This window comes from Lissotriton helveticus, chromosome 5_1 (assembly GCF_964261635.1).
Source record: "Lissotriton helveticus chromosome 5_1, aLisHel1.1, whole genome shotgun sequence".
In the NCBI taxonomy this organism is placed as follows: Eukaryota; Metazoa; Chordata; class Amphibia; order Caudata; family Salamandridae; genus Lissotriton; species Lissotriton helveticus.
Genome location: NC_136065.1, coordinates 1389124522 through 1389150271, shown reverse-complemented (window position 1 = coordinate 1389150271; position 25750 = coordinate 1389124522). Strand labels below are relative to the sequence as shown.

The 25750-nt window shown below is 45.0% G+C and overlaps 1 protein-coding gene across 1 annotated transcript in view; it reads left to right on the top strand.

Annotated features, from left to right (window-relative positions):
- Nucleotides 1-547: 547 nt before the first annotated feature.
- Nucleotides 548-25750, top strand: part of TBC1D22B (TBC1 domain family member 22B) — a 338740-nt gene continuing 313537 nt past the window's right edge. The window contains exon 1 of the mRNA XM_078644349.1: nucleotides 548-727. Within this exon, the coding sequence (XP_078500475.1) occupies nucleotides 672-727 (56 nt within the window). The 5' untranslated portion in view covers nucleotides 548-671. The remainder of the gene's footprint in view (nucleotides 728-25750) is intronic.

Here is a 25750-nt window from a genome sequence, read left to right as displayed (position 1 = left end):
TCGGAGAAGGGTGGCCCCCTCAAGTTCCTTACGCCACTGCTGAACAACCCCCCCCCGCAGATTTTGATAAACAGCAGCAGCCCCAACTTTCTATCCGCCCTGTTCAAGGCTCGTCTCTTCCAGAAAATGTCTTGGCTGGTCTACCTGTACTCATTTACTGGCCTGTACGTGCCGATGAAACCTCTCTATGGTGCTCAGACGCGAGTAAGAGAGTAAAGAGTAAGTAATAAAAAAAAAAGTTGTTCGCAAGTTCTTGGCTGTTGCCGGTTGCCGGTTGCCTAACCTGTTTTCCCCCTCATGCTTGCTGGCTGGTTTAGCTGTCTATGCCGTAACGCCGAATGACTTAATATCTCCCCATTATGATTTGGAGTGGGTTTCAATGTGACTTATCCGGCGATTGAACGATTGTGCTTGTTATGCTTTCGTCAGGTACAGCTCCTTCCTTTCACCTGTCCTGCCAAGCCACGACGTCAGAGTTGTGCTTTGACCTTTCAGTATCGCGCGTTTGGATTGGTTGTGGTAGGCTGGTCCAAGTGTGGCAGCCAATGGCTTGTTTCCTGGCGTCCGGATCCAGGATGGCGGCGCCGGAGCCCGGGCCCTGTGGGTGAAGAGGAACCGGCGAAGGGGGGCAGCAGCGGGGCTCCCGTAGCTGCCGGCCCGGGCTCCGCAACATGGCAGCCGACAGCAGTAGGCAGTTTTGGAAGCGGAGCGCCAAGCTGCCCGGGAGGTGAGAGAGGCCGCGCGATGGGGGCCTAGAGTGAGAAATAGGACGAGAGGGGTCGGAAGGGAGAGGCTCAGAGTTTTTTTTTAGTGGCGAAGGTGACACCGACGATAAATTTCCAGTGTGTTGTATGGTTTCGGTAAGAGATCCTGGATCGTAAGCTTTGTGTTATCTTCTGGAAGAGGGAAACTAACTAACTCATTTTAGGGGTGCTGGACACCGGAAATGATTCTTAAGTTGGTGGGGGAATGACGTATCATGTATCGAGAGACAATATTGAGGAACACTTGGTGGTGGGTAGGGTTACACATTGGGGCTACTATTATATAGGCACGGCCAAGCTAATTATGCGACAGGGGAGGACCCCATTATGTGTCGGGGTTGACAAGAACATGCAAATTATTTGGTGTAATGTGGCACCATTTGTGACAGAATCACTACATTATTTTGTCTTTTAAAAAAAAATATACATGTTACCGCTGTCGGGGTAAAGGTTTATTCTCATTAGTAACAGCATAACGCCAGGATGCAGCAATAGGCAATTGAAAGGTTGATCAGTTGACTTTTGTGAAGGACCTTCCACCGTGCAACAACACTTGTACTGCATTTTTAGTAACTTTTGATCAGTTTGATCTAGAAACATTTTTTGGGGTCAAATATGCAAATTTTGCTAAAGATGATAGATTACTTGGCCTATCCATAATAATGCGGAAAACATAGAGTCCAGAGAATCGCAGCATTCAATTGGTCCTGTGCATAGGTATAAGGGCAGGAAGTACTGGGTATTTCTTTTATTTCGTTTTTTTGCATCGCTGGAAAAGGAGGCGGTCCATTGGTTCTAGCAGCTATTTTTGAGCTGGATCTGTTCTGACCTCCGTGAAATGTGCTTGCTTTCTCCCGTTGCACTTTGTGCTGGGGGACAAACAGCGACGCCTGCGCTTTTCCTGCCCTGTTTTCAGAACAGCAATCGGCAGAGGTGACTGTGAGGTCTCCTACGTTCCGCTGATACACTGCACATGGCTCACCTAAAGAGCCACTAATACTCCTTTTTTCACCCTTCGACTCTCTTCCTGGCTGGAGCTTGTGCTTTTTTTATTCTTTTTTATTGAGTTTTATCAGATTCACAGATCTTAAGAAGTTGTTGGTACACCAGTGTTAACATCAATTAAGCAAGATCTCACGTGTATACAATCACATGTCTGTACTTATAATACATATAGAACAACTTTACTTTAAATCATCGAAACCACCTTTACCTTTTTGTAGCATCCTGACATTCACTTGTTCATTTCTTCACTACACTTTAAATAGGTCCATTACATTAACTAATCTGCCGTGACAATGTCCAGTGTATTGTACTTTACATCCTGGTGAACGGTGTTCCGTCCGTCCAGTGTGGCCAATTCTTACCCGGTTGCACATCCACCTTCACGTTATTTTAGCTTCCGTTTATGCCTTTATCACTACGAACATTCACCCCACCTGCTCCCAACCAAGTCAAAAAGGGACCCCATCTGTCTTTTGGCCTGGATCAACTTGGCATTAGCTCCCAATAATTTGACAGTTGGTCTTTGAAGTATGTGACTGTACCCATCCATTCAGCTATAGTTAGAGGGGTCTGCTTTTTCCAATGTATTGCCACATGCCTTTTTTAGGTCTCACCTGACCCAGCGCATGCGTAGGTCTGGCGAGACCTTAAGTAAGGGCTTAAGAAAATGCTACAATGGCCGGCCTACAGCTTGCGTACATGTGCCTGGGCACGCGTTTTCGAGCTGAGGCGCCATATACGCATTGCTGTCCGCGCTTGATCGTGATCACTTTCACATTTGCGGCCGCTTTGAAGTCTGCGAGCGCCACCCCGTTTCTTCTTGTGTGTTGAGCCATCCCTTCACACTCATCTCACCGCTGCTTGGCTCGCAGGATAGTTTCCTACTGCAGAGGTGCGTGCCAAGCCTTGTTGGTGTTTATATCGGCACTGGAGCATGCTGGCACCAACCTCACACAATGGATCACCCTCAGCGCAGACGAACTAGCACCCTTGAAAAACCATCAAATCAAGCAAGGTAGCAAAAAAGCCCCCTGGTTCAACGATGACCTTAAGAAATCCAAGAAGCTCTGTCGTACCCTCGAGAAAGCCTGGAGAAAAAACCCAACCACTGACAACATGACCACCTTCAAGAACGCCACCCGCAAACACCACCAACTGATCCGATCCACCAAAAAACAGCATTCAAAGATCGACTTGACAACAACGCCCAAAACAGCAAGGAACTATTCAACATCGTAAAGGAATTTACCAACCCCACCGCCGGCACCAACGACATCACTCCCTCCCAAGACCTCTGCGACTCCTTCTCCTCATTCTTCCACAACAAAATCGCCGACATACATAACAGCTTTGAAAACTAGTCCGAAGACCAGTCCACTCCACCCACCTCCGAACCAAAACAGCACTCTAACAACCTTTGCGCCTGGAACCCAATCACTACTGAAGACACCATCCGCCTAATGAACTCCATCCACTCAGGATCGCCAACCGACCCATGTCCCCACCACATTTTCAACAAAGCAGACTTCATCATCGCACCCCATCTCCGCGATGTCATCAACTGTTCTTTCGACTCCGCTACCTTCCCGGAAAGCTGGAAACATGCCGAACTCAACGCCCTTCTGAAGAAACCCACAGCAGACCCCTCTGAACTTAAGAACTACCGCCCCATCTCGCTCCTCCTTTCCCTGCCAAAGTCATTGAGAAAGCCGTCAACAGTCAGCTCGCCGCCTTCCTTGAATCCAACAAATCCCTCGACCCCTCACAGTCCGGCTTCCGAGCCAAACACAGCACCGAAACCGGCCTCATCGCAGCTACAGATGACATCCGAACGCTACTGGACAACGGAGAAACAGCTGCCCTCATACTACTTGACCTCTCCGTCGCCTTCGACACTGTCTGTCATAACACTCTCATACAACGCCTCAGCAACGTCAGAATACAAGGAAAAGCATTGGACTGGATCATCTCGGTCCTCGCTGGAAGAACCCAGAGAGTCCGCCTCCCCCCTTTCAAATCAGAGGCCACCAAAGTCATCTGCGGCGTACCACAAGGATCATCACTCAGTCCTACCCTCTTCAACGTATACATGAGTCCCCTTGCATCCATCGCACGCCAACACAACCTCAACATCATCTCCTACGCAGACGACACCCAGCTGATCCTCTCCCTCACCAAAGACCCAAACCCACCAAAACCAACTTACACGAAGGTATGAAAGATGTAGCCGAGTCGATGAAGAACAGCCGTCTAAAACTGAGCTCGGACAAAACGGAAGTCCTCATCTTAGGTTCATCCCCCTCCGCCTAGGACGACTCATGGTGGCCACCGGCCCTAGGAAACACCCACACCTACGGATCACGCACGTAACCTGGGCTTCATCCTAGACTCCTCCCTCTCGATGACCAGACAAGTCAACGCCGTCTCATCATCATGCTTCAACTTCCTACGCATGCTCAAAAAAATCTTCCGTTGGATCCCCACCGAAACAAGAAAGACAGTCACCCACGCACTGGTCACAAGCCGACTGGATTACGGAAACACCCTCTACGCCGGAACTACAGCCAAACTACAGAAAAAACTCCAACGCATCCAAAACGCCTCAGCCAGACTCATACTGGACATCCCCCGTCAAGCTCACATTTCCGGTCACCTGAAAGACCTCCACTGGCTCCCAGTCAACAAGAGAATAACGTTCCGTCTCCTCACCCACGCACACAAGGCCCTCTACGACCTAGGACCCGAATGCCTCAACACGCGACTGTCCTTCTACACCCCCACCCGCCAACTACGATCGTCCAATCAAGCCCTCGCCGCAATTCCGTGCATCCATAGATCCACCATGGGGGGAAGATCCTTCTCCTACTTAGCGGCCAAAACATGGAATTCTCTCCCCACCCACCTCCGCCTTACACAGAACCACCTCTCCTTCAGAAAGCAACTAAAAACTTGGATATTCGATAAATAAAACACCCACCCTCCCTCAAGCGCCTTGAGACCCTCTGGGTGAGTAGTGCGCTATACAAATTTCTGAACTTGAACTTGAACCTGGCACATTGTTTTGAAAATGGCTGTACTGTTTACTGCAAAGTAATAGTGTTTTTGTTTGCAAGCAAGGTTGTTGGGAAGCAACCTTTTTGTTGTGTTTACATTGGAACCGGAGCGTGTTGGCACATTATTTTGAGAATTCTTTTCCCGTTTGCTGCAGTTTAATAGTGTTTTCTTTTTAGATTATATCTGAAAAGTAGCGTGTCTATGAAATGCTTTCCTGAAAGATGCAGGTTGTTTAAGCTATGTGTTTATCTACAGTTTAAGCAGTATCACATCTACAAAAGAAAACACCACCTCCACAAGGCGCATTTACATTTGCAATTTGCAATTCGGAGCGCATCGCATTACTGACAGCTTTCTGTCATTTTCAAACTTACTGCCCACTGAAGTTTGTTCCTGCAGTATTCCCAATTAGAGGCTTGTTTTGAAAAGAAAAGGGGGATAAACAGCTAGATTTAATTTAGATTATAAAAAGTAGACTATGCATCACAACAAATCATCAAGGTGTTTATGCTGCGTAATTTTTTTTCACCGACATAACACAGCAATCAGATATTTCCATCTGTGCAGCAATATTCGACCAAAGGCGTCCAGCATGTTATAGTGAACAGGGTTGAACCCAAATAAAGTCACTGGGACCTGGATAGATAAATGTTATAGAAAAAGGGGTCCCGGACTAGAAGGAACAAGATATAGAAAATAGGAGAATTTGAAACACAGATTTAGAAAAGGAGACAAATTAAAAGTACCATGTTTTTATTCACAAATGTACTTATAGAAACCTTATCACAGGTTATACGATGCGTATCCCAATTTTTTTTTTTACTGTTTCAAATTATTTTATTGCCCACATACGATGAAGAATGAGGGAGGGGGAAGTGCCGTGAGGGGGTTTTGGTGAGAAAAAAGGTTGAGTGTAACACAGTTTACATTTGTCAAACAAATAAATCCAATAATCAATACTTTTATATACAATCCTGAGATGGTCCCATGAAATCGGGGCCACATGAAAGATTAGCACACGTCGTTACAAATCATATAAACCAAACACCCGATAAGCTGTACAGACCTTGCTGGCGATGGGAGTTGGTATGGTAGGCGAAAACAGTCCACGTTTCGACCCTTTGACATGTAGGGATGATTGCCCTTACAGCGCGGGTCTTCTTCAGGACAGGGGGCAGTGGGCTGACCTCCTAGGGTTAAAAAGAATGGAAAAACGAATCAAAATCGTGGGCCTACAAAAGATCCCTACCTAGCCACAGCAGGAGGAGCCTGCTTGGACAAGTCGTTAAAAGCATACACATAGCGAGGACTAAAGAACCACAGGGGTTCGTAAAGATATTTTAAGGAAAAAGGGCATAATTGGCATATTCAGCCAGATTCCTCGTGGACTCAGATGGGGTGTTAATAAACTTCAAAAATAAAGATAAAAGATTACCTTCAAGGTGAACGTGGTCAACGGGCGTGCCAGAGACCACCGCGGTCTGATCCACAGGACCTCGTTGTAATCTAGGGGCCCGAACGAATATAGACTTAGACTTGAATTACGAGGAGTTAGGGAGCGAACAAAACGCAAAGGGATATGTCATGCATAAATTATGTTCATGGTCGATTGTTGAGGACTTGAGGATACCAATATCTGGAAGTAAGGGGAGAGGGAAAAAGGGACTGATTTGTAATCCTGTACATATCGATCTTCACAAATTAAAATAAATAAATAAAAAGGGGGATCTTCAAAAATTGAAAAAAAGGGGGGGGGGCAAACTACAACTCATTACAGACTCACCTATTCAGTTGGTAATGAATCACGGAGAAGTCGCGCAGGGCAATCAAGAGGCAGTCAAGGCTCGCGTTACCGTAAACCAATATCTGGAAGTGAGGGGAGAGGGAAAGGGACTTATTCCAATCCGGTACATATCGATCTCCAAAAATATTGAAAGATATTGAAAAAAGGGGTTGGAGGGGCCGAACTACAAATCGTTGAAGACTCACCAATTAAGTTGTTATTAGAGCAAGGAGAAATCACGCTGGGGAATCTGGAGGCAGTAAATGCTTGTGTTCCCGTAACCAGGAAGTTGGGAGAGGAGGCGTGGTCACGCATTTACCGCGTTGTGAAAAAGGTGAAGAAAGACTATGCGCCTGTATCCTCGTTCAGTTGCCAAGTAACCAGGGCAAACACTTGAGGAGAAATTGTATTGAGAACAAATGGTCCATTGCCATTGAGGGTGCGATATGCGCTGCGTTGTTATACAGTCCTAAAGGGAAAGAGCCAGTGGGAACCATAAAATTCGTGACATGACAGCGCTCAATTGAAAACTTGTGCATGTACCTACCTAGCATGGTGGTAAAACACACAACGTAATTATAGCAGTGATGGTAGGTGCTAAGCAGTAGTAAGGAACTTGATCGGAACTTGTGGTCTCACCCCTGAGGCGGAAAGCCGGGGGCTCATTATTGTCTTTTAAAAGTGTGCATTATTTTTCTGTTGTGGCATTTCGTTTAAAACTTTGGAGCATCTTTTAAATATAGCGAGCCTTACTTGCTGAAATCGCCGCTTCCCCACGTTGTCCTCAGCGCAGCAGACTACGTGCTGACGCCGGGGAGTACAGGGTGAGCAGCTGCCATATTGGGGGAAGGAAGGGTGGCGTTTCAGTAGCTGGCCGCCTCCCAGACTATATAAACACTGCTATTGCGCGAGCGCGCTGACTTAACTTGTGGTCTCACCCTGAGGCGGAAAGCCGGGGGCTCATTATTGTCTTTTAAAAGTGTGCATTATTTTTCTGTTGTGGCATTTCGTTTAAAACTTTGGAGCATCTTTTAAATATAGCGAGCCTTACTTGCTGAAATCGCCGCTTCCCCACGTTGTCCTCAGCGCAGCAGACTACGTGCTGATGCCGGGGAGTATAGGGTGAGCAGCCGCCATATTGGGGGAAGGAAGGGTGGCGTTCCAGTAGCTGGCCGCCTCCCACCCTCCTCAGCACTGGATAAAAGGGGAATGTCATCTCGTCAGCGCAGCGGGCGCGCCAAAGGCAAGCCCGTCTGCGCCGGATCCGCGCCCAGCGCCAGAACCCCTGTTTCAGTTGTAACAGAACGGATTAGATACACTTCGGCTGAGATTATGCAGCTGAAACCACCCCATAACTCGGCCTGTTCGCAACACTCCCCCGAAACTATTTCTGGGGTTACCACTGTATGTTGTCCGAACTGTAAGTCTCCTCTTCCATTCACTAATACTAAGGGCACTTTCTCAGATGTTCATACCTTCAAACCTGAGAATATTATAGTTTCACTTATCAATGTATGCTCTCTTGCCAGGCATAGGCAGGAGATTGGTGACCTAATTTTGGATAGGAAAATAGATGTCCTTTTCATCACAGAGACGTGGATGGATGAAGCGTCCGATCCCGATCTATTGGTAGCAGTGCCACAGGGCTTCACTGCATATCGGCTAGATAGACAGGGGAAAAAAGGGGGGGGCTTGGCAATTATTACCCGGAATATCTATCCGGTTAGAATATGTCCTATATCTACATCAACTTGTGAAGCCCTACACTTTGCCATTAAATTCACTGCCTCATACAATCTTAAAGGAGTACTCATCTACAGACCCCCTGGTGCACGATCTGAATTCCTGTCCTCCTTTGTGTCGCTTATAGAACCTATGGCAATTGATGACACCTTTATGGTCCTGGGAGATTTAAACTTCCACTTGGAAAAAATGGAAGATGCTGAAACCTTATCCCTATTGGCCGATTGTGAAATGTTGGGTTTAACTCCGTTCATAAATGCACCTACTCATGAGGCCGGACACATATTAGATGGCATTTTTTCTAACATCAAAGAACTAATAATACGCGAAATACTGCCCCTCACTTGGTCCGATCATTATGCCATCTTGTGTCATATTCCTATTATCCAGGCTCCTATTTCTAAAGGGGTCCCTCTAACTCAAGAACTTTTTAGAGTCTGGAAGGACATTGATAACGGGGCCTTCAGAGCGTGGCTAACTAAATCCCGTCCCACTATTTCGGCAGACCCTAACACAGCGGTGGATCAGTTTTTCGCCTGGTTGGGCAGTGCGGTGGAGGCACTTGTGCCGATTTAAATCTATCTCCAAAAATAGGAAAATGCCCTCTGCCCCATGGTTCTCAGAAACGCTAAGAAAGCATAAACAGGTCTGTAGGAACCGCAAAATAAATTGGTGAAAGGCCTACGATAGTAAGTGTAAACTGGTATATAAAGAGACATTGGCTCTCTATAAAAAAAATGATCCATGAGGCAAAAAAGAAATATTTTGGGGAACAAATTGATAATGCCAAAAATTCAAGCAGACAATTATGAGGTGGTAAAATCACTGGCTGGGAAATCACCAGACCTGGGCCCACCTCTTTCACAGGAGTTTTGTGACGCACTGGCGAACTTCTTTTTTTCGAAAGTAAACGACATCTATTCGGAGTTTTCAGTGATGGATAACCCCACAAAAGTCGGATCCACCTTTCCAAGTAAACACAGTGATTGTTCACTTGCTCAATTTAGAGAGATAAAGGAGGATCAAATAGTTGACATCATCAGACTTATAAAAACGGGCTCAGCCCTAGACCCTTTTTCCTCCTAAAATCTTTCCCCCAGTAACTGATTTAATCAGTGAAGTCATCACACAAGTCTGCAATGGGATGTTTGAATCAGGGGTTTTCCCGGGTAAGCTATAGAACACACTACTAAAACCGCTCCTTAAAAAGCCCGGTCTAGACAAGAATATGCTGAAAAACTATAGACCTATTGCCAGTCTGCCTTTTTTAGCCAAAGTAGCGGAGAGAGTAATGAACAATCAACTGTCAGAGTATATTGAACAAAACTCACTACTCGACGACTCTCAGTTCGGGTTTCGGAAAATGCATGGGACCGAGACCGCACTTATTAAAGCCGCTGATGACATCAGGACTATTAGAGACCAAGGGTGTACAGCGATATTGGTCCTGCTGGATTTATCTGCGGCCTTCGACACGGTCAATCATTCCATCTTGATTGGCCGTGTCGGAAGGCTGGGCATCCATTCTATGGCTAGGGCTTTGCTTGCCTCTTTTTTTGTCTGGTAGAACGCAGGCCGTAACACTGGGATCGTTTAAATCGGCCGATTTGGCTCTCCCGTGTGGTGTTCCCCAAGGCTCATCCCTAAGTCCGACACTTTTTAATATCTATGTGTCGGACTTAGCCAGGGTTATTAAAAACTACCGGATGAGCCTTACCACATACGCCGACGACACCCAGTTGGTGCTTGCTATCAATAATGATGGAGAAAAGGAGGCGGCTCGGTTTCAAGAGGGCATGTTGGCAATTAAGGAGTGGATGGCCAGGAATTGCTTAAGGCTCAACTCAGAAAAGACCGAGGTGATTATCTTTGGAAGGTTGTCTCCTCTATGGTCTTCAGTTTGGTGGCCTCCATCACTTGGAGCCTTGCCAACCCCCGTTCAGAAGGTTAGGAACCTAGGAATAATCTTCGACGAAAAACTGAATTTCGTAAACCATGCTAATCAGATAGCATCCTCAGCATTCCTTAAACTTAGGCTTTTAAGGAAAATTTTACCATTTCTTCCAGAGAATGCTGGGAAAACGGTGGTCAGCTCCCTGGTACTCTCATCCCTGGATTACTGCAATGGTTTATTTGCAAATGCTCAATCGCGGGTGGTTGCCAAATCACAACTAATTCAAAATGCAGCAGCAAGGCTGCTCTCAGGCAGTCCCAAATTCAAACCGATTAAGCAAGTAATCAGGAATTATCACTGGCTAACGGTTAAAAATCGGATCAGATTTAAAACCTTATGCCTTACTTTTAAAGCGCTACATCGTCTGGGGCCGGAGTTTCTTAAACAGAAGCTCACCCTCTATCGCCCTACCAGACCACTTAGATCCGAATATTCGCACCAATTAACGGTGCCACGGACTAGGACCGTTACATGGGGAGACAGATGCTTTACAAACAAAGCAGCCAGACTCTGGAATACTCTTCCGATGGCGATTAGATCTACCCCTTCACTGTTTCAATTTAGAAAACTGTTGAAGACCTGGCTGTTCGACCAATGATCCCCTTCCCACTTTCACACTCTTGGATTCTGATAATGTTCCCACTGAGACAACAAGTTGAGCCATAGTGCCAAGACACCCACGGGTAGAAGTCGCGCTTTATAAATTTTAAAAATAAATAAATAAATAAATTTATAACAGGAATCCAAAGATCAACAATTGCTTGGCGCATGCAGTAAGACAAAAGTGCGTGTACCTGCCCAACATGGTGGTAAGACGCACGTCATCACAAAGTGTGTGCATGTCAGTAGTGGCAGGTGCTACAGTGTAGTATAATGATTCGTTTAGATGGACTGGAGTGTGATGGATACAACCTGTGATTGTGTACCTACCCCACATGGTGGTAAAACACACGCCATTATTGATAATCAACCAGTTGGGTAAAATTGCGTGTATGTACCTACCCAACATGGTGGTAAAACACACAACATCATAAATTATAGTAGTAGTGGTAAAAGCCAGAAAGAAGTCATAGGAAAAAGGTTTACAGATTAGCACGTTGTGCAAAACTGCTCTCAGACTCATTTAGACCATTTTGCACAGAGTCAAAGGAATCTATCCATTTGAGTTCCCTGGTATTGAGAATGGGAGCTATATTGCCTCCCCTGGGGCCCAGTTTTACATGTTCAAGTACAATCCACTTGAGACTTTCAGGTTGGTGATTCTCTTTTATACAGTGCTCAACCATGGGAGCCCCCATGACTTTGCACCTGATGCGGCTGCAATGTTGTAGAAAACGCATTTTGGCACGCTGTTGCGTTTGGCCAACGTATATTAAATCACACGGGCAAATGATACAATACACCACATCCGTGGTGTTGCAGTTAGTATGTGATTTCAAACTGATGCGGTGATGCTTGAAGAGAAATTCCTTCGTTTGAATAGCCGATGGACAGGCTTTACAATTGCCACATCTGTAATGACCCACAATTGGTGGAAGGCTCCAAAGTGAAGCAAGGGTAGATACAGTTGTATCCAAGAATGAACATACCACATAGTCACAAATGTTTTTGGCCTTTTTGAAGGAGTGCAAAGGTAAGCTGTTACTGTCTAGGTCATCCGAAATCATGCTCCAATGCTTGTTTATAACTTTTTTGATTGCATTGCTTATCGTGGAGAAAGTGGTAACGCATATAAGCCGTTTCTCCACATCGTTGGTTCGTTCGCTTGGTTGAAGCAGAGATTCCCGTGGATTAAACCACGCTCTTTTTCTAGCCTTTTTGGTTAAACGCTTGGGGTAGCCCCGTTCAATAAGGCGGTCCATTAGATTCTCAGATTGCTCCATATAGTCATCCTTCTTACTGCAATTACGGCGAATCCTCAGGAACTGGCCAAAAGGCAGGGTGTCCCTGAGGCCTCTCGGATGGTGACTAGAGTATTGGAGTAATGAGTTCCGCTCAGCTGGTTTTCTGAAGAGAGTAGTATGCAGTACTTCATCTTCAGCGATGATGGAAAGATCAAGGAAGTCTATTTTGTTCTTGTCAAATTTGATGGTAAATTGGATATCCTGAGATTTCATGTTGAGCCAGGTGTAAAATTCCATTATTTCAGTTTCTGTGCCCGTCCAAACAAAGAGGATATCATCAATATACCGCATCCACAGTTGTAGGTGTGACCTGAAGGGATTAGAGTCATTGAGAATAAAGGTGTTTTCAAATGTTGACAGAAAAATGATAGCCAGATCAGGGGCGTAGGCAGCCCCCATTGCTACTCCCTTAGTCTGTAGGTAGAAACAGTTTTGAAATACAAAAACGTTCCTCATCATTGCGATTTTGAGAAACAGGATGATAAATGAGGTAGGGTGAGCGAACGTCTGAGAGCGTACGTCTGAGAGCAAACGTCTGAGAGAGTGTCTGAGAGTCAGTGAGAGAGTGAGAGTCAGTGAGAGAGTGAGAGTCAGTGAGAGAGTGAGAGTCAGTGAGAGTCAGTGAGAGAGTGAGAGTCAGTGAGAGAGTGAGAGTCAGTGAGAGAGTGAGAGTCAGTGAGAGAGTGAGAGTCAGTGAGAGAGTGAGAGTCAGTGAGAGAGTGAGAGTCAGTGAGAGAGTGAGAGTCAGTGAGAGAGTGAGAGTCAGTGAGAGTCAGTGAGAGAGTGAGAGTCAGTGAGAGAGTGAGAGTCAGTGAGAGAGTGATAGTCAGTGAGAGAGTGAGAGTCAGTGAGAGAGTCTGTGAGAGAGTGAGAGTCTGTGAGAGTCTGTAAGAGTCTGTGAGAGAGTGAGAGTCTGTGAGAGAGTGAGAGTCTGTGAGAGAGTGAGAGTCTGTGAGAGAGTCTGTGAGAGAGTCTGTGAGAGAGTCTGTGAGAGAGTCTGTGAGAGAGTGAGAGTCTGTGAGAGAGTGAGAGTCTGTGAGAGAGTGAGAGTCTGTGAGAGAGTGAGAGTCTGAGAGAGTGAGAGTCTGTGAGAGAGTGAGAGTCTGTGAGAGAGTGAGAGTCTGTGAGAGAGTGAGAGTCTGTGAGAGAGTGAGAGTCTGTGAGAGAGTGAGAGTCTGTGAGAGAGTGAGAGTCTGTGAGAGAGTGAGAGTCTGTGAGAGAGTGAGAGTCTGTGAGAGTCTGTGAGAGTCTGTGAGAGTCTGTGAGAGTCTGTGAGAGTCTGTGAGAGTCTGTGAGAGTCTGTGAGAGTCTGTGAGAGAGTGAGTCTGCGAGAGAGTGAGTCTGCGAGAGAGTGAGAGTCTGCGAGAGAGTGTGTCTGCGAGAGAGTGTGTCTGCGAGAGAGTGTGTCTGCGAGAGAGTGTGTCTGCGAGAGAGTGTGTCTGCGAGAGAGTGTGTCTGCGAGAGAGTGTGTCTGCGAGAGAGTGTGTCTGCGAGAGAGTGTGTCTGCGAGAGAGTGAGTCTGCGAGAGAGTCTATGAAAGTGAGCCTGTGAGAGAGTGTCTGTGAGAGAGTGGCTGTCTGTGAGAGAGTGAGAGGCTCTTTAGTGGCGAGTAGGGTCAGGATTTAATTAACAGTAATAGATGGAAAGCCTGAGTGCAATATGACAATGCCCAAAAGCAGGAAAACCTGCGTACTTCAACTTTGCAGTAGGATTCGCTGTGGTGTGCAAGGCGCTCCCCTTGCAGAACATTTACAAAATGCACAACATACACCTGAGAGTTTGAAGTGGTTGGTACTGGAGAAGGCTACACTTGGAGTCAGTGGGGGCAACAGCAAGCCCATTCTGAATATTAGGGAGTGCAAACATCACTCCAGCTCTCAACTCCCTCAAATGGCTTCCCATGGAAGGGAGATGTATTTACCAGCTGGCCTGCATCACACACAAAACCCTCCACTCTCTGGCCTCCAACTACCGAGAACAACAAACTGGTAAGAGCAGGTCAAGCCAGAACACTGAGAAGCTCCAACTCACTCCTTCTCAATCCGCCAAAAATGAAAAAGAAAACCACCCAATACCGATCGTTTTCTGGTAACGCTCCCAGGATATGGAACGCTCTCCGTGGAGTCCTCAGATGCAACCTCTCCTTCTCCTGTTTCAAAAGGGACCTCAAACTCCATCTCCTTAACAAATACTTTCCTGAACAACGTCCACTAACCTAGACCTCAATATTCAGAGTTGACTCACATTCAAGGATTGTTGGTGAACGGACTATGCTACTCGCCTTGTTTTCTTTTTTCTCTCCCCCTCCGTTGCACAGTTATTTATTGTTCATGCTGTATTCTTTATCCGTGGTTTGCTTACTTACTGTCCGCCTTCTAGGTAATGTAAAGCCCTTCTGTTTTTCACAATGTGTATGTGAAGCGCTCCGATACCTATGGGCCTAGCTAGCGCTATACAAAACGTTTTATTTTTAAAAAGAAAAAAACACAATCCAGAAGGGTCTGAACGAATTAGATGCTAGCCATGCAAAGCTAGCTTGCCTAATGACAAGAATAATGTTGTGCATATATTGTCCATTATGTTGTTCTGAATACCACCACGATATATAACTCTCCTCTGAACGTTATATGACATGTGAACACCCCTTCAACGCCAAGGCCCACATAACTGTATATGCTATAATAAATGTAGGGCTGCCAAAATACATGCAACGTTATAGGCCTGCTTCAGTATATGTCACATGTATTATGAATCACTATTTTTTTTTTAAAACAGTTTTTATTGCAGACTTATGAAATACAGGGTTCAAGCAGTTATTCATCTTCTCCCTGCTGTCAGCTCCCCGCAACCCTCGTTTCCCGTTTAACACAGCCTTTAAGCCCACAACCCGGAGGTCGGGCGGCGTTGTGCAACGTTTCTCAAATCGCAGCGACTCGGTGCTAGGTGCAGCCGTAGCACCTGGGAGTTCCTCGTCCGCTTTTATTTTTTCCCCCTCTCAATCTCCACCCCCCCAACATCTATATAACTTGCAACTCCCCCCTCCCCACCCACCACCTCAAGGGTCGCGCCCCCCTACGCCTGAGCCCGCTGGTAGTCTGCTTTCATGAGTGTAATCAGGAATCGATAAGTGTCTAAGTGGTATTTGTATCCTGCATGTGATCAGGGGCCGCGTCGTCGTCGCCGGGAGTGCTCTCCCTATCTGGGGTTGCGCTGTCGCGTAAGGCCTGCACGAGCGCCTCCCATGCGGCTGCCGCCTCCAGCGCCTTGTCATTCACTGTTCGGCGAGCCTGTTGGTATCTGAGCGGGCTCTCACACGCTGCCCATTTCAGATTATCAATCACTATAACTGTATATGCCAGAATACTTGTAACACTGTCAAAGTACATGCAATGTTATAGGCCCGCATCAGTATAAGTCACTTGTAATATCAATCATTATACACGTTTGGTTGAACTATAATGCTTTGCTTTCCCCAGTACAATAGAAATTATGCCATTGTTTTTTCTCCATTTAATACATGAGGATTGTGTATTGCACTTGTTTGTAGAACTATATATACGATTGCTCTCCTTACATACTGATAATTGGTCCGTGCATAATGTGATTATATGCAAGATGTTTGGCCAATTTGGCCATTGACAAATATCGACCTTTAATAAATAGGCTTTGTAACTTTTTAACGTGCATATGGACAGGTTTCATCCTTCCCTGCCTTTCACATTTTTAAGTAGCAGGGTATTTTGCACTGACATGGCCTTGAGGAGCACCGCTCCCTGTATGGTTAGTCTTTCCTTCATCGAGTCCTTTGTCTGACTCGCGCACGTCATGACGGTCCTGTATTGAATGATTCTTCCCCCCAGTGCTCCGTTTACAATGCGGGGAACGGATGCACTTTCATGTGTAGGTAATCTTTGAGATTTCCTCCGCACTCGGTCACAGCACAAGACCGCGTTAGTTTAAGGGCATATTTTTCAACATAGCTTTGTTGTTTTTTCAGAAACTCATTAATCTCGAGGCTCTGTGTGCCTTATGACAGCTTGTTTGCGGAAAAGGTAAACAGTATGCATCTGCTACTATTTTATTTGCAAAAGGTCTATAAAAGGTATTTTAAAAAACCGCACCATACACATGTTTGTTACGCTGTAGCATATAATAACATAACAGGTTGATTCCTTGTCTTCTGCAACGAATCCCAGCAATGCACAAACAACCACTGATGAACATACAACCGCAAAAATCCCAAAAGGATTTATCCGTTGAAAACATAAGTCGACATGGCTCATCCACATAAAACAGTGTATACTTTGGGAAAGTGTGCGACACTATTCGACTATTCAGAGACTCGCAGAGGGGTTTAGAAAGGGATGAACTCTGCGCTTACTCAGTGAGTTGGATACTGTAAGCCCTGCTTCTCGACTCGGGGCAGCAGCTTTTGGCTGGGCAGTAACAAAAGCTCTTTTTGTCCTAAAGTTTGTGAAAATGACTTCCCAATTGTTAATTTCATGATCCATATCTCGTGCCGGTTGGAATGCTGCAGAGCTGGAATCGCATTCTTCTTGCCTTCAGTAAACGATAAAAAGGTAAGGGGTTTCAGGGTTTGGCTCCCCTCGTAAATAAGTTATTTTCTGACACTAGCACTCAGGTGGCGACTGATCTAATCACACCTTGAAAAACAAGCCGGGTGAAAGTGGCGCCGAACAAAACACGACTTCTTTCATTTACTGGCTTCCCCGTGAAAGGTATCCCAAAAAAAAAGCCTGCGAGTGGTGCGTGCGTTACAGCGTGTCCGTGGTTTAAATTATCTCGCCCGTGTCTGGGCACGATAATTGAAACCACGCGGCCTATTGGTGTCTATTACGCGCATCAGGCGCGTAATAGACCCCAATAGGCCGTGGGCGGAGCAACACGCCCGCCTTTGGCCAATTGCATTCAGTCTTTTATAAAAAGAAGCACACAAAGGTCAATGGGGTAGCACAAAAGGAATCGCACACGCCGAGCGTGTGCGATTCCTAGGTCAGTGCTAAAACCCCGTTTTTCACTTACTAAAGGTCTCGTGCTGTGCAGTGCACTGCAGGCACGAGACCTAAAAACTCACAATGAAACGGAAACTCTTCCCTTGTGTTGCAATTATTATTTCTTTTTTCATAACGAAAATGCTTCTGGTGGATACACCTGAAGCATTTTGTTTCCTAATACAGAGAGCTACCTGTTGACGTCCACAACAATGGGTCGCCCATCACATTTAAGCAGTTAAGGAAAGAGAAATGTGAGAGGGCATCTTGCAATTATATTGCTCCATGGCTACTGAGCTAATTGTAATGATGCTCAGCACTTTCTAATAGCTAAAAGCACATTAGACATTGGGCTTATCTTCAGAAAACGCCACAAGTTGACGACAGACGAAAATGAAAAACTGTTTTCATAAACTAGTGCTCAAGGTTTAGGAATGTGTGACCGATTTTAATACAGGTTCCTTCACATATTGCGTTAGCTGCCCTTATTAAATTTGACCCGTTTTACAACTGTCCGCTTATTTTTACTTTCCTATGAAAAAGCTTTTGCAAAAGCTGTCCAAATAACTGAAAAATCAAGGACACTGGCTGCAAAAAAAATGGAGTGAACAATCTAGGTTTTCCAGAGACAACAGTCCTAAAAATGCAATCATAGAAAAGGACTGAATGGTGGTATATAGAAACAAATATTTGTATGTCATACCGTACTGCAACAAAGCTGCCAGTTACACGGGGACAGTTTAACTGACTTTAAATGGATTACAACAATTTAATACCTTTAGACCACATTCTTCCAGCATTACATTATTACACAGGATTACCATGTAGAGAGTGGATTAAATTAAAATAACTAATGTGAGTCCAACATAATAGCCAGAAATCAGGAGCTTCCTGCCTTCCTCCACCCTTACTCTAAGTAGACATACCTAGTTCCCTAAAAGAAACACGCTTATTCTTTTTTTGTGTTCAAATCATTTTTATTGAGTAAGAAAGGAGAAAGGAAAATAAGGTACAACAATAATACATACATACATGGATCCATTGTGCAGTACAAAGAAAAAGAATAAAAAAATATGCATCCACATAGCACGTAGAGAACAGATGTCATCTCAATGGCTGTAATACGTATAGATGGACTGGTAGTAAGAACCCATTGTTATACATGATAAAAGCTGCCTTAAAGGAGAGCATCGTTCACTACTTTTAAGACTATATCAGCTACGACATCATCATAAGTGGGAATAAAGCGAGCCTACGTGTGCCAGATGGAAAAAAGAGAAAAGAAAGGAAAACAATTGACATACATTGCAATTCTACTAAATGTGTTCTTTAGTTAATAACATAAGGGTATACAAGATGACTCAATACCATTTGCCTAACACCAAATCTACCAGTTTATTTTACCTCTAGCAAGTTGCAGTAGTACCCGTGCCACACAATTCAGTATAGGGAGGATTTGTCAGACATACATATCGTATAGGTAACATCCTAAGGTGGATCAAATGAGAAAGAGGAAGCGTCAAGAGCATTCCACAATTTTTTGTTGGATACACGCCATGGGGAAGAGTGCAAGGCCGTATTATCAGTCCCCCCTAATGCATGATACCCATTCTTTCCACATTCTGAATGAAACCTGCGGCACTTTTCCATTTGCACAAGACAACTTTGCACGCTAGTGTAAGTAGTAGATCAAGTAGTTGACGGTCGTGCTCTCTTGTTAGCGATGGATCAATGGCACCCAGGAGTACATAGATAAACTCCCTCTTTGGTTTAATCTTAAATATGTGTTCAACACAGTCAAAGATGTTTGACCAATATGTTTGAAGTAAAGGGCAGTGGAAGAGCATGTGTGGAAGATCCCCTTCAGCTAGGGTACAATTCCAGCATGTGGGGCTGTCTCTTAGGTTCAGTTTGAATAGTTTTTGGGGGGTCCAGAAGACCCTGTTGAGTAGCATGTATTTGGTTTGGGAGAGGATAGGGGACGCCTTATGTGTAAGAGCCGAAGCATGAATTTTATCCCAATCGAGGTCTTTGCCCGTGTTATTTGGCTCTTCTTCCCACTTCACCTCGTTTCGTCTTTGAGCTTTGCATAGTGTTGGTAAAAGCATCTTGTAGACTTTCGAAACAAAGTGACCTGTGTTCTGGAGGCGTGAGAGTAGCGATTTCAACCAAGGATCTAGGGGTGTAAATGAGCGTGTGGATAAGACCGCTTTCAATTTTAAAAATGCGTAAAAGTCTATTGGCTGAAGGCAATGTCTAGCTTGGATCGTAGAGTATGGTAATGGTAGTTGGCCATCATATAGGTCCGAGACCATGTTAATGCCCTTTATCGACCAGTGTTCCCATAAGGGGGATTCCCCGTTAATCCGGATATTTGGGTTATGCCACAGGGATGAGGAGGTCGTCTTCTTCACCTGGACGCCAGTTTTATGGGTTTGGTCTATTCTGAGGAGCGCTCTCCTAGTGTTAAGCATAATATACTTGGAGTGTGTAAGATGTGACAGGTCCATGGTAAGTATCGCTGGGAGAGGGGCTTTGCCTATGATGGAGCTCTCTATATCAATCCATAGCGGTGTTTAATTTGAGCCTTTATTAAACCAGTATGCCCCTTGTTTGCATAAGAAAGCAGTTTGATAGTTCCTAAAATTGGGAAGTCCCAGGCCGCCTTTTACCTTAGCTAGTTGTAGTTTTTTCATTGATACCCTGGGCTTCTTCCCTTTCCATAGGAATGTGCTGAATAACTTGTTTATTTTTTGCAGAAAGTCTTCTGAAAAAGTCATTGGGAACATGCTTGCCAAGTAATTGATTAAGGGAGTGACCATCATTTTCAGTGTTTCCGCCCTCCCCCACCAAGATAAGTATTTTGGAGACCACCCTTCTAGGAGTTTGTTTATTTTCTTAAAGAGTTGCTCTTCGTTTATTTTTAGAGTCGTAACTAGATCTTTCTCAAACTCTAAGCCCAAGTACTTGAAACTCTTAGGTTGCCAGGTGAGCCCCAAATTGCCTAATATGTCCTTACTCCCCATGTTGTTCAATAGTTTGACCTCAGTCTTATCCTTGTATAAGGAGTAACCAGAAACGTCGGAGAATTCCTCTATGGTGGATAGCAAGGCAGGTATAGCTTCTTCTGCTCGCTCGTCCGCATAAGCTGTAAGTTTTATAATGCAGTCGTCAAAAGGAATCCCTGGGATGTTATCATTGCTGCGGATTTGATATAGGAAGGATTCGATCGCCAGTAAGAATAGAGAAGGGGATAAGGGGCATCCCTGTCTAGTCCCTTGTTGCAATTTAAACGGTGAGGAGAAAGCCCCTCCCGCTCTTACCCTCGCCGTAGGACAAGCATATAAAGACATGACCATTTTAGTGAAAAAAGGACCCAATTCAAATTTGTGTAAGACAGCTTCCAGATACGTCCAATCTACTTTATCGAATGCTTTTTCTGCATTGAGTGTCACTGCTGTTGTAGGTGTGGATAGAAATTTTGCCTTCTCGAGAACATACGCTAGGATTCTAGTGTTGTCGCTTGATAACCTATTTTTCAGAAAGCCCGCTTATGAGGGATGAATTAGGGTTGGAAGGACTTTCTGTATGCGTTGTGCCAATATTGAGGCCAGAAGCTTACAGTCTAGGTTGATTAGCGAGATGGGCCTGTAATTCTTTGGGAGTTTAGAGTCTTTACCTTCTTTTGGTATGACGGCTATGACCGCTTCAGCTAGTGTTCCCTTCACCTCTCCGGTCTCGCCAATTTCATGGAATACATTTAATATTGGAGACGTAAGTGTTTGTGAGAAACACTTATACAATTTTGCCGTGAACCCGTCAGGGCCGGGAGCTTTCCCACATTTAAGTGATGTAATCGCGCCTGAGACCTCCGATTCTGATATCGGGTTATTAAGTGTCTCACGCTCTGTCTTGGTAAGTGTTGGTAGATCACATTTGCTGAGATAGCTTCCTATACGCCCCTTCTCCACATTATTGTTTTTGGCATATAGCTTCTCATAAAATTCTTTGAACAGTTCTGCGATTTTAAGGGGGTCTGAGTTGGGTACCCCTTTGTCGTCCATCAAGGAGTTGATTATGTTTTTTTGTATTTTGAATTTAAGGTATGCAGCCAAACCCTTCCCTGCCTTATTTGATTCGCAGATTTTAAACCGTTTTCTTCTATCCAACCAGACTCCTGCTCTCTCACTTTTAATTTATTATAGGCATACTTCTGGTTCGTCAAGTTGTTAAGCGTGGCAGCAGATCTATTTTTCAGATATTCGTTTTGGAGTGTTGAGATGTCTTTTTCTAATTTTAACAGAGCAGCATTATGGTTCTTATTTACTGCAGAGGATATCTTGATTATGAGGCCTCTTATGGTACTCTTTAGAGCTTCCCATCTAATGGAGTCAGTCGTATCACCTTTTTTATTGATTGTTAAGTATTCTTTAATGGCGGTTTCTATGGTGTCCCTCTGTTGCTCATCATCTAGGATGGTGTCATTAAGACGCCACATTGATTGACGGAGTATCGGGTTTACGTTCGTTATAGTGAGTGAGATGCATGAGTGGTCAGACACGACCCTTGGCTCAATGCTTGTGTCCTCAATCCTAGCTACAGCGTTTTTGGTGATGAATAGATAATCGATTCGGGAGAATGAATCGTGTGGGGGGGTAGTAAAAGGAATAATCCCTGCCATCGGGGTTTTGTAGCCGCCATGTATCTATCATGTTAAATCTGCTACAGAGTCTAGTAAACTCATTATGAGCTTTGTTGGAGCGGAAGTTACATTTAGAGTCTCTGTCTAGGGTAGGGTCTAACGGGAGGTTAAAGTCGCCAGCCTGGATATGGACCGCCGTGTCTGGGATAGTGTCCAGTTGGTTTGTCAATTCTGACCAGAAGGAGGGTTCGTGTGAGTTAGGGGCATATACGCTTGTGATATAAAACTCTGTATCATCCTTAGTCAATTTTGCCGTAACCCATCTACCTTTGGAGTCCATGGAGGAAGAAACTATGTCCACGTTGGCCTTTTTTGCTATTAGTATAACCACACCATTTTTCTTAGCAATGGCCTCAGATCCCACAAATTCCGTATAGAATTTATTCCGTAGGGTATGGAAGTGTTTTGCCTCTAATTTCGTTTCCTGTAGTAAGGCTATGTCTCCCTTCTGCCTGCGCAGGTAGTCTAGAATTTTCTGTCGTTTAATAGGCTGGTTCAGGCCCTTCACATTTAAAGAGAGTATTTTAAGATTACCTATTCTTGTCGTCCCTATAGGTGTGTCAATGGAGGATGCGATCATGTGTCAGGAATAGATCGTGTAGAAGAACAGATTGAACCTATATGTTGACAATCCCCTGTAGGTGTTGATCCCCAGAGTAAGAGTGAACCAATGGTCATGGTTATATCTGATGAGACCACACCGCCAGCAATAATGTGAGGCGCACTGAACTTTAGTGGTAGGCGTATCCTTTGTGGATTAAGCAACTGCAACTTAGCGTGAGGACTGGTATGAGTGCATGCAAGAACGTTGGCTGTTTCCATAGATATAGTAGAAAGCATAGTAGAAAACATAATAGAAAACATAAAAGAAAGCAGAACAACACCCCCCATTCTCAATCCCTGTCCCCGGACCCTCCCCCCAACCTCCACCATCTCCCTCATCCCTCCCGTCCCACCCCAATTGTAGAAAAAGAACATGGCGACTCGGGAACGACCACGAGACCGCCTCCAAGCAATTCCTCAGAACAAATACGATGTGGGAACTGTAATTACATTTCTGGACATGAATGTATAGTGTAGAACAAATAGAGACCCTTATGGAACCTCTTTAAACTATTATCATTTGTATCTTGTAATATTTTATCAGTTACACACAGACGGAACACCTGAAGTAACCCATTAACCTGAAGCAAACCATTAACATGACAGGTACGTCCGTATCAGCTTGCAGACTTACCCGATCCTTACATGGCTGGTATTGTGCATGTAGAATTAGGATCATTACGAGTGTAAAGGAGTGTTGAACCTTGCATTATGTAGAAACCATACACAATGTGATCACAGTTGGTTGGAGGTGTTAAATCACCTCACCAGCAATTGGCCTCAGTATATAGTGACCAGACTTAAAGCATCATAACACACAAGACGGAGTCAATTATCCATGGGATTCACATATTTGACCTCAATCAGTTGGTGACCGGGTCACCTGAGAACAAACAGAATCATTGTTGAAGGTACTAAGGGATATCAGTAGTGATCAGTCACTTGTAGCCAGATGCAGTCGCACCCCCCAGTTCCGGTGAGTTAACCTCCATAGAGTTGATCTCCTGATTATGAACTAAACGTCTGAGTTTTTGTGGATCGGAGAAAACCTGGGTCACACCTTGGATAGTCACTTTAAATTTTGCTGGGCCTATGAACCCATACTGGTGTCCCAGAGATTTTAGTTGTGGTCTCAGCGCAAGAAATGCTTTTCTGATGTCCATAGTCTCTTTACTGTAGTCCTGCGATATATATATTTTGTGACCTTTCCATAAAACATGGTTGTGTTTGCGGACAAATGCGAGAATTTGTTCAACATGCTGGAACCTCAGTGGTTTACATATTATCGCTCTTGGGCCCTTCTGATCTTTCGTTAGTCTTCCAGGAACTCTATGAGCCCTGTCGAACTCCAATGGTTGTGCGAAGGTGAGGCTCGTGGCCTGTGTGAACCATTGTTCGAGGAAGGTTATGCAAGAACCTTGAGAGTCTTCTGAATTCTCTGGAATACCAAAAATTCTCAGGTTCCCACTCCTATTTCTGTCCTCCAACTCAGCCATTTTCCTTGAGAAGTGATCAGAGCTCAGGGTGAGATTTTTGATAGCTCCGCAGGTTTTGTGCTCAGAGTCTTCCAACTTGCTTATCCTATTCTCGGTCTCTGTCAACCTAGAGTTAATATCTCTAATGTCCTGCCTGACCGCAACTACTTCTTCTTTAGTGGATTTAGCCAGATCTTTAACTTCCTCCAATCTGCTCAGAATGATTTCCATGGCTTCACTAAAATCTTTTTTCCCCTTAAATGGTGAAATTGGTGCTGGTGGCTCTGCTTTCAGACGCTTAGAAGTTTTCCCATTATCTTTATCTCCCATATTGAAGTTAGGTGATGCTTAATCTTGGGCCGCTCTTGTGACTGCTTGTGTCGTGCTATATCACAGATCTCACATGTGCTTTTGCACCGTGGTATCTTCGTGTTATCTCTTCCTATGGCACTAATTATCTTTCCTAAAGCACTTTGCTTTGGCTCGACTGATTATCTCCTCGTTAAACTGCTTTGAATTTTGCTGCGCGTTAATGCTCTCAATAACGCTCTCACATGTGGCGGAATCTGACAGTCCTGCCAGAACACAAGGGTTTGTACTTCAACACACTTTATCTGTTAGGTCTGGTCTAACACTGCACCAACACAGACAGAAAGCCTTTATGCCACGTATGGATCAGTGAAAAACAGCTAATCGTGGCGATCTCATCAGTGAACGCTAATGAGCTCATACAGGTCAGGCCAGGAGACTCACATCATATAGTGCGCTGTAGTTAAGGGACTGGTGGCCCTCTCCCATTTGTGGATTACGCTGCATTCGCAAATTCAGTCAAAGAGAACTGCTGCATAAATGTAAAGATGTCGCCTGTGCATTAGAACCAGACTATGTCAATGTGCGTCATCCATCCGACTTTCGTGCTCAGCGTCATGGACATTACAACACTGGTCGCCATTTTGTATACAGGCAAATGTGGGATCTGCCGCCCTCATATTTCGCTCCCTTGCCTGCCCTCGTGGTGCATGAAAACATGGTATGGTTCAAAAGGCGGTGTTTGACTAAAGCACTCCACTTACAATAGATACTGCTTTTGTTATTTTCGTTTTTCAATCTGCCCTCGATGTGCTTGAAAGCGCTGTATGGTTCAGAATCAGTGTTCAAAGTTAAAAGCGTCCCATTCAGCAATCACCGCTTCTACTGTTTTCGCTGGTGTCGCTTCTCTGGTTGCTTCCGAGGCTCCTGAAATGTTCCTGAAGCGCTATGCGGCTCGGTGTTTGTGGTCTCCTGTGGTATGTCTCTAAGCCCAGGTCGCAGGAGCGGGGATGCAGGTCACATACGGCATTCACACAGGGGAAAGCTGTCGGGTCGCCATTTTGGAGTAATCTCTTTGCGCCGTTTTCCCCTTACAAGTTCAAGCGCCGCATAGCATCAAGCACACTTACTCACTGCCCATGTCTGCATAGTGCTGCTGTGCCTCAGTCTCTTAATAACACCGTGGGTGCAGCGACGGGATTCTTCTTGATCGGCAGCCGCGTTACCCTAGCTGCCCTCGTGGTCGCCTTGCTTCAGCCGCCTCCGAGTTCCGTTTCTTCCCGCACTTGCAGCGGTCGGAACGAAAAGGTCGTTTTCTCGCTCCTCCTGGATCAGGAATGGGTCAAACTTGCTCAGCATATAGGGCTTACATTCCGACTTCTGAATCTCTAGTCAGGTCGGGTTAAGCATCGATAATACAGCTCCCAGCAGAGATATTCCGG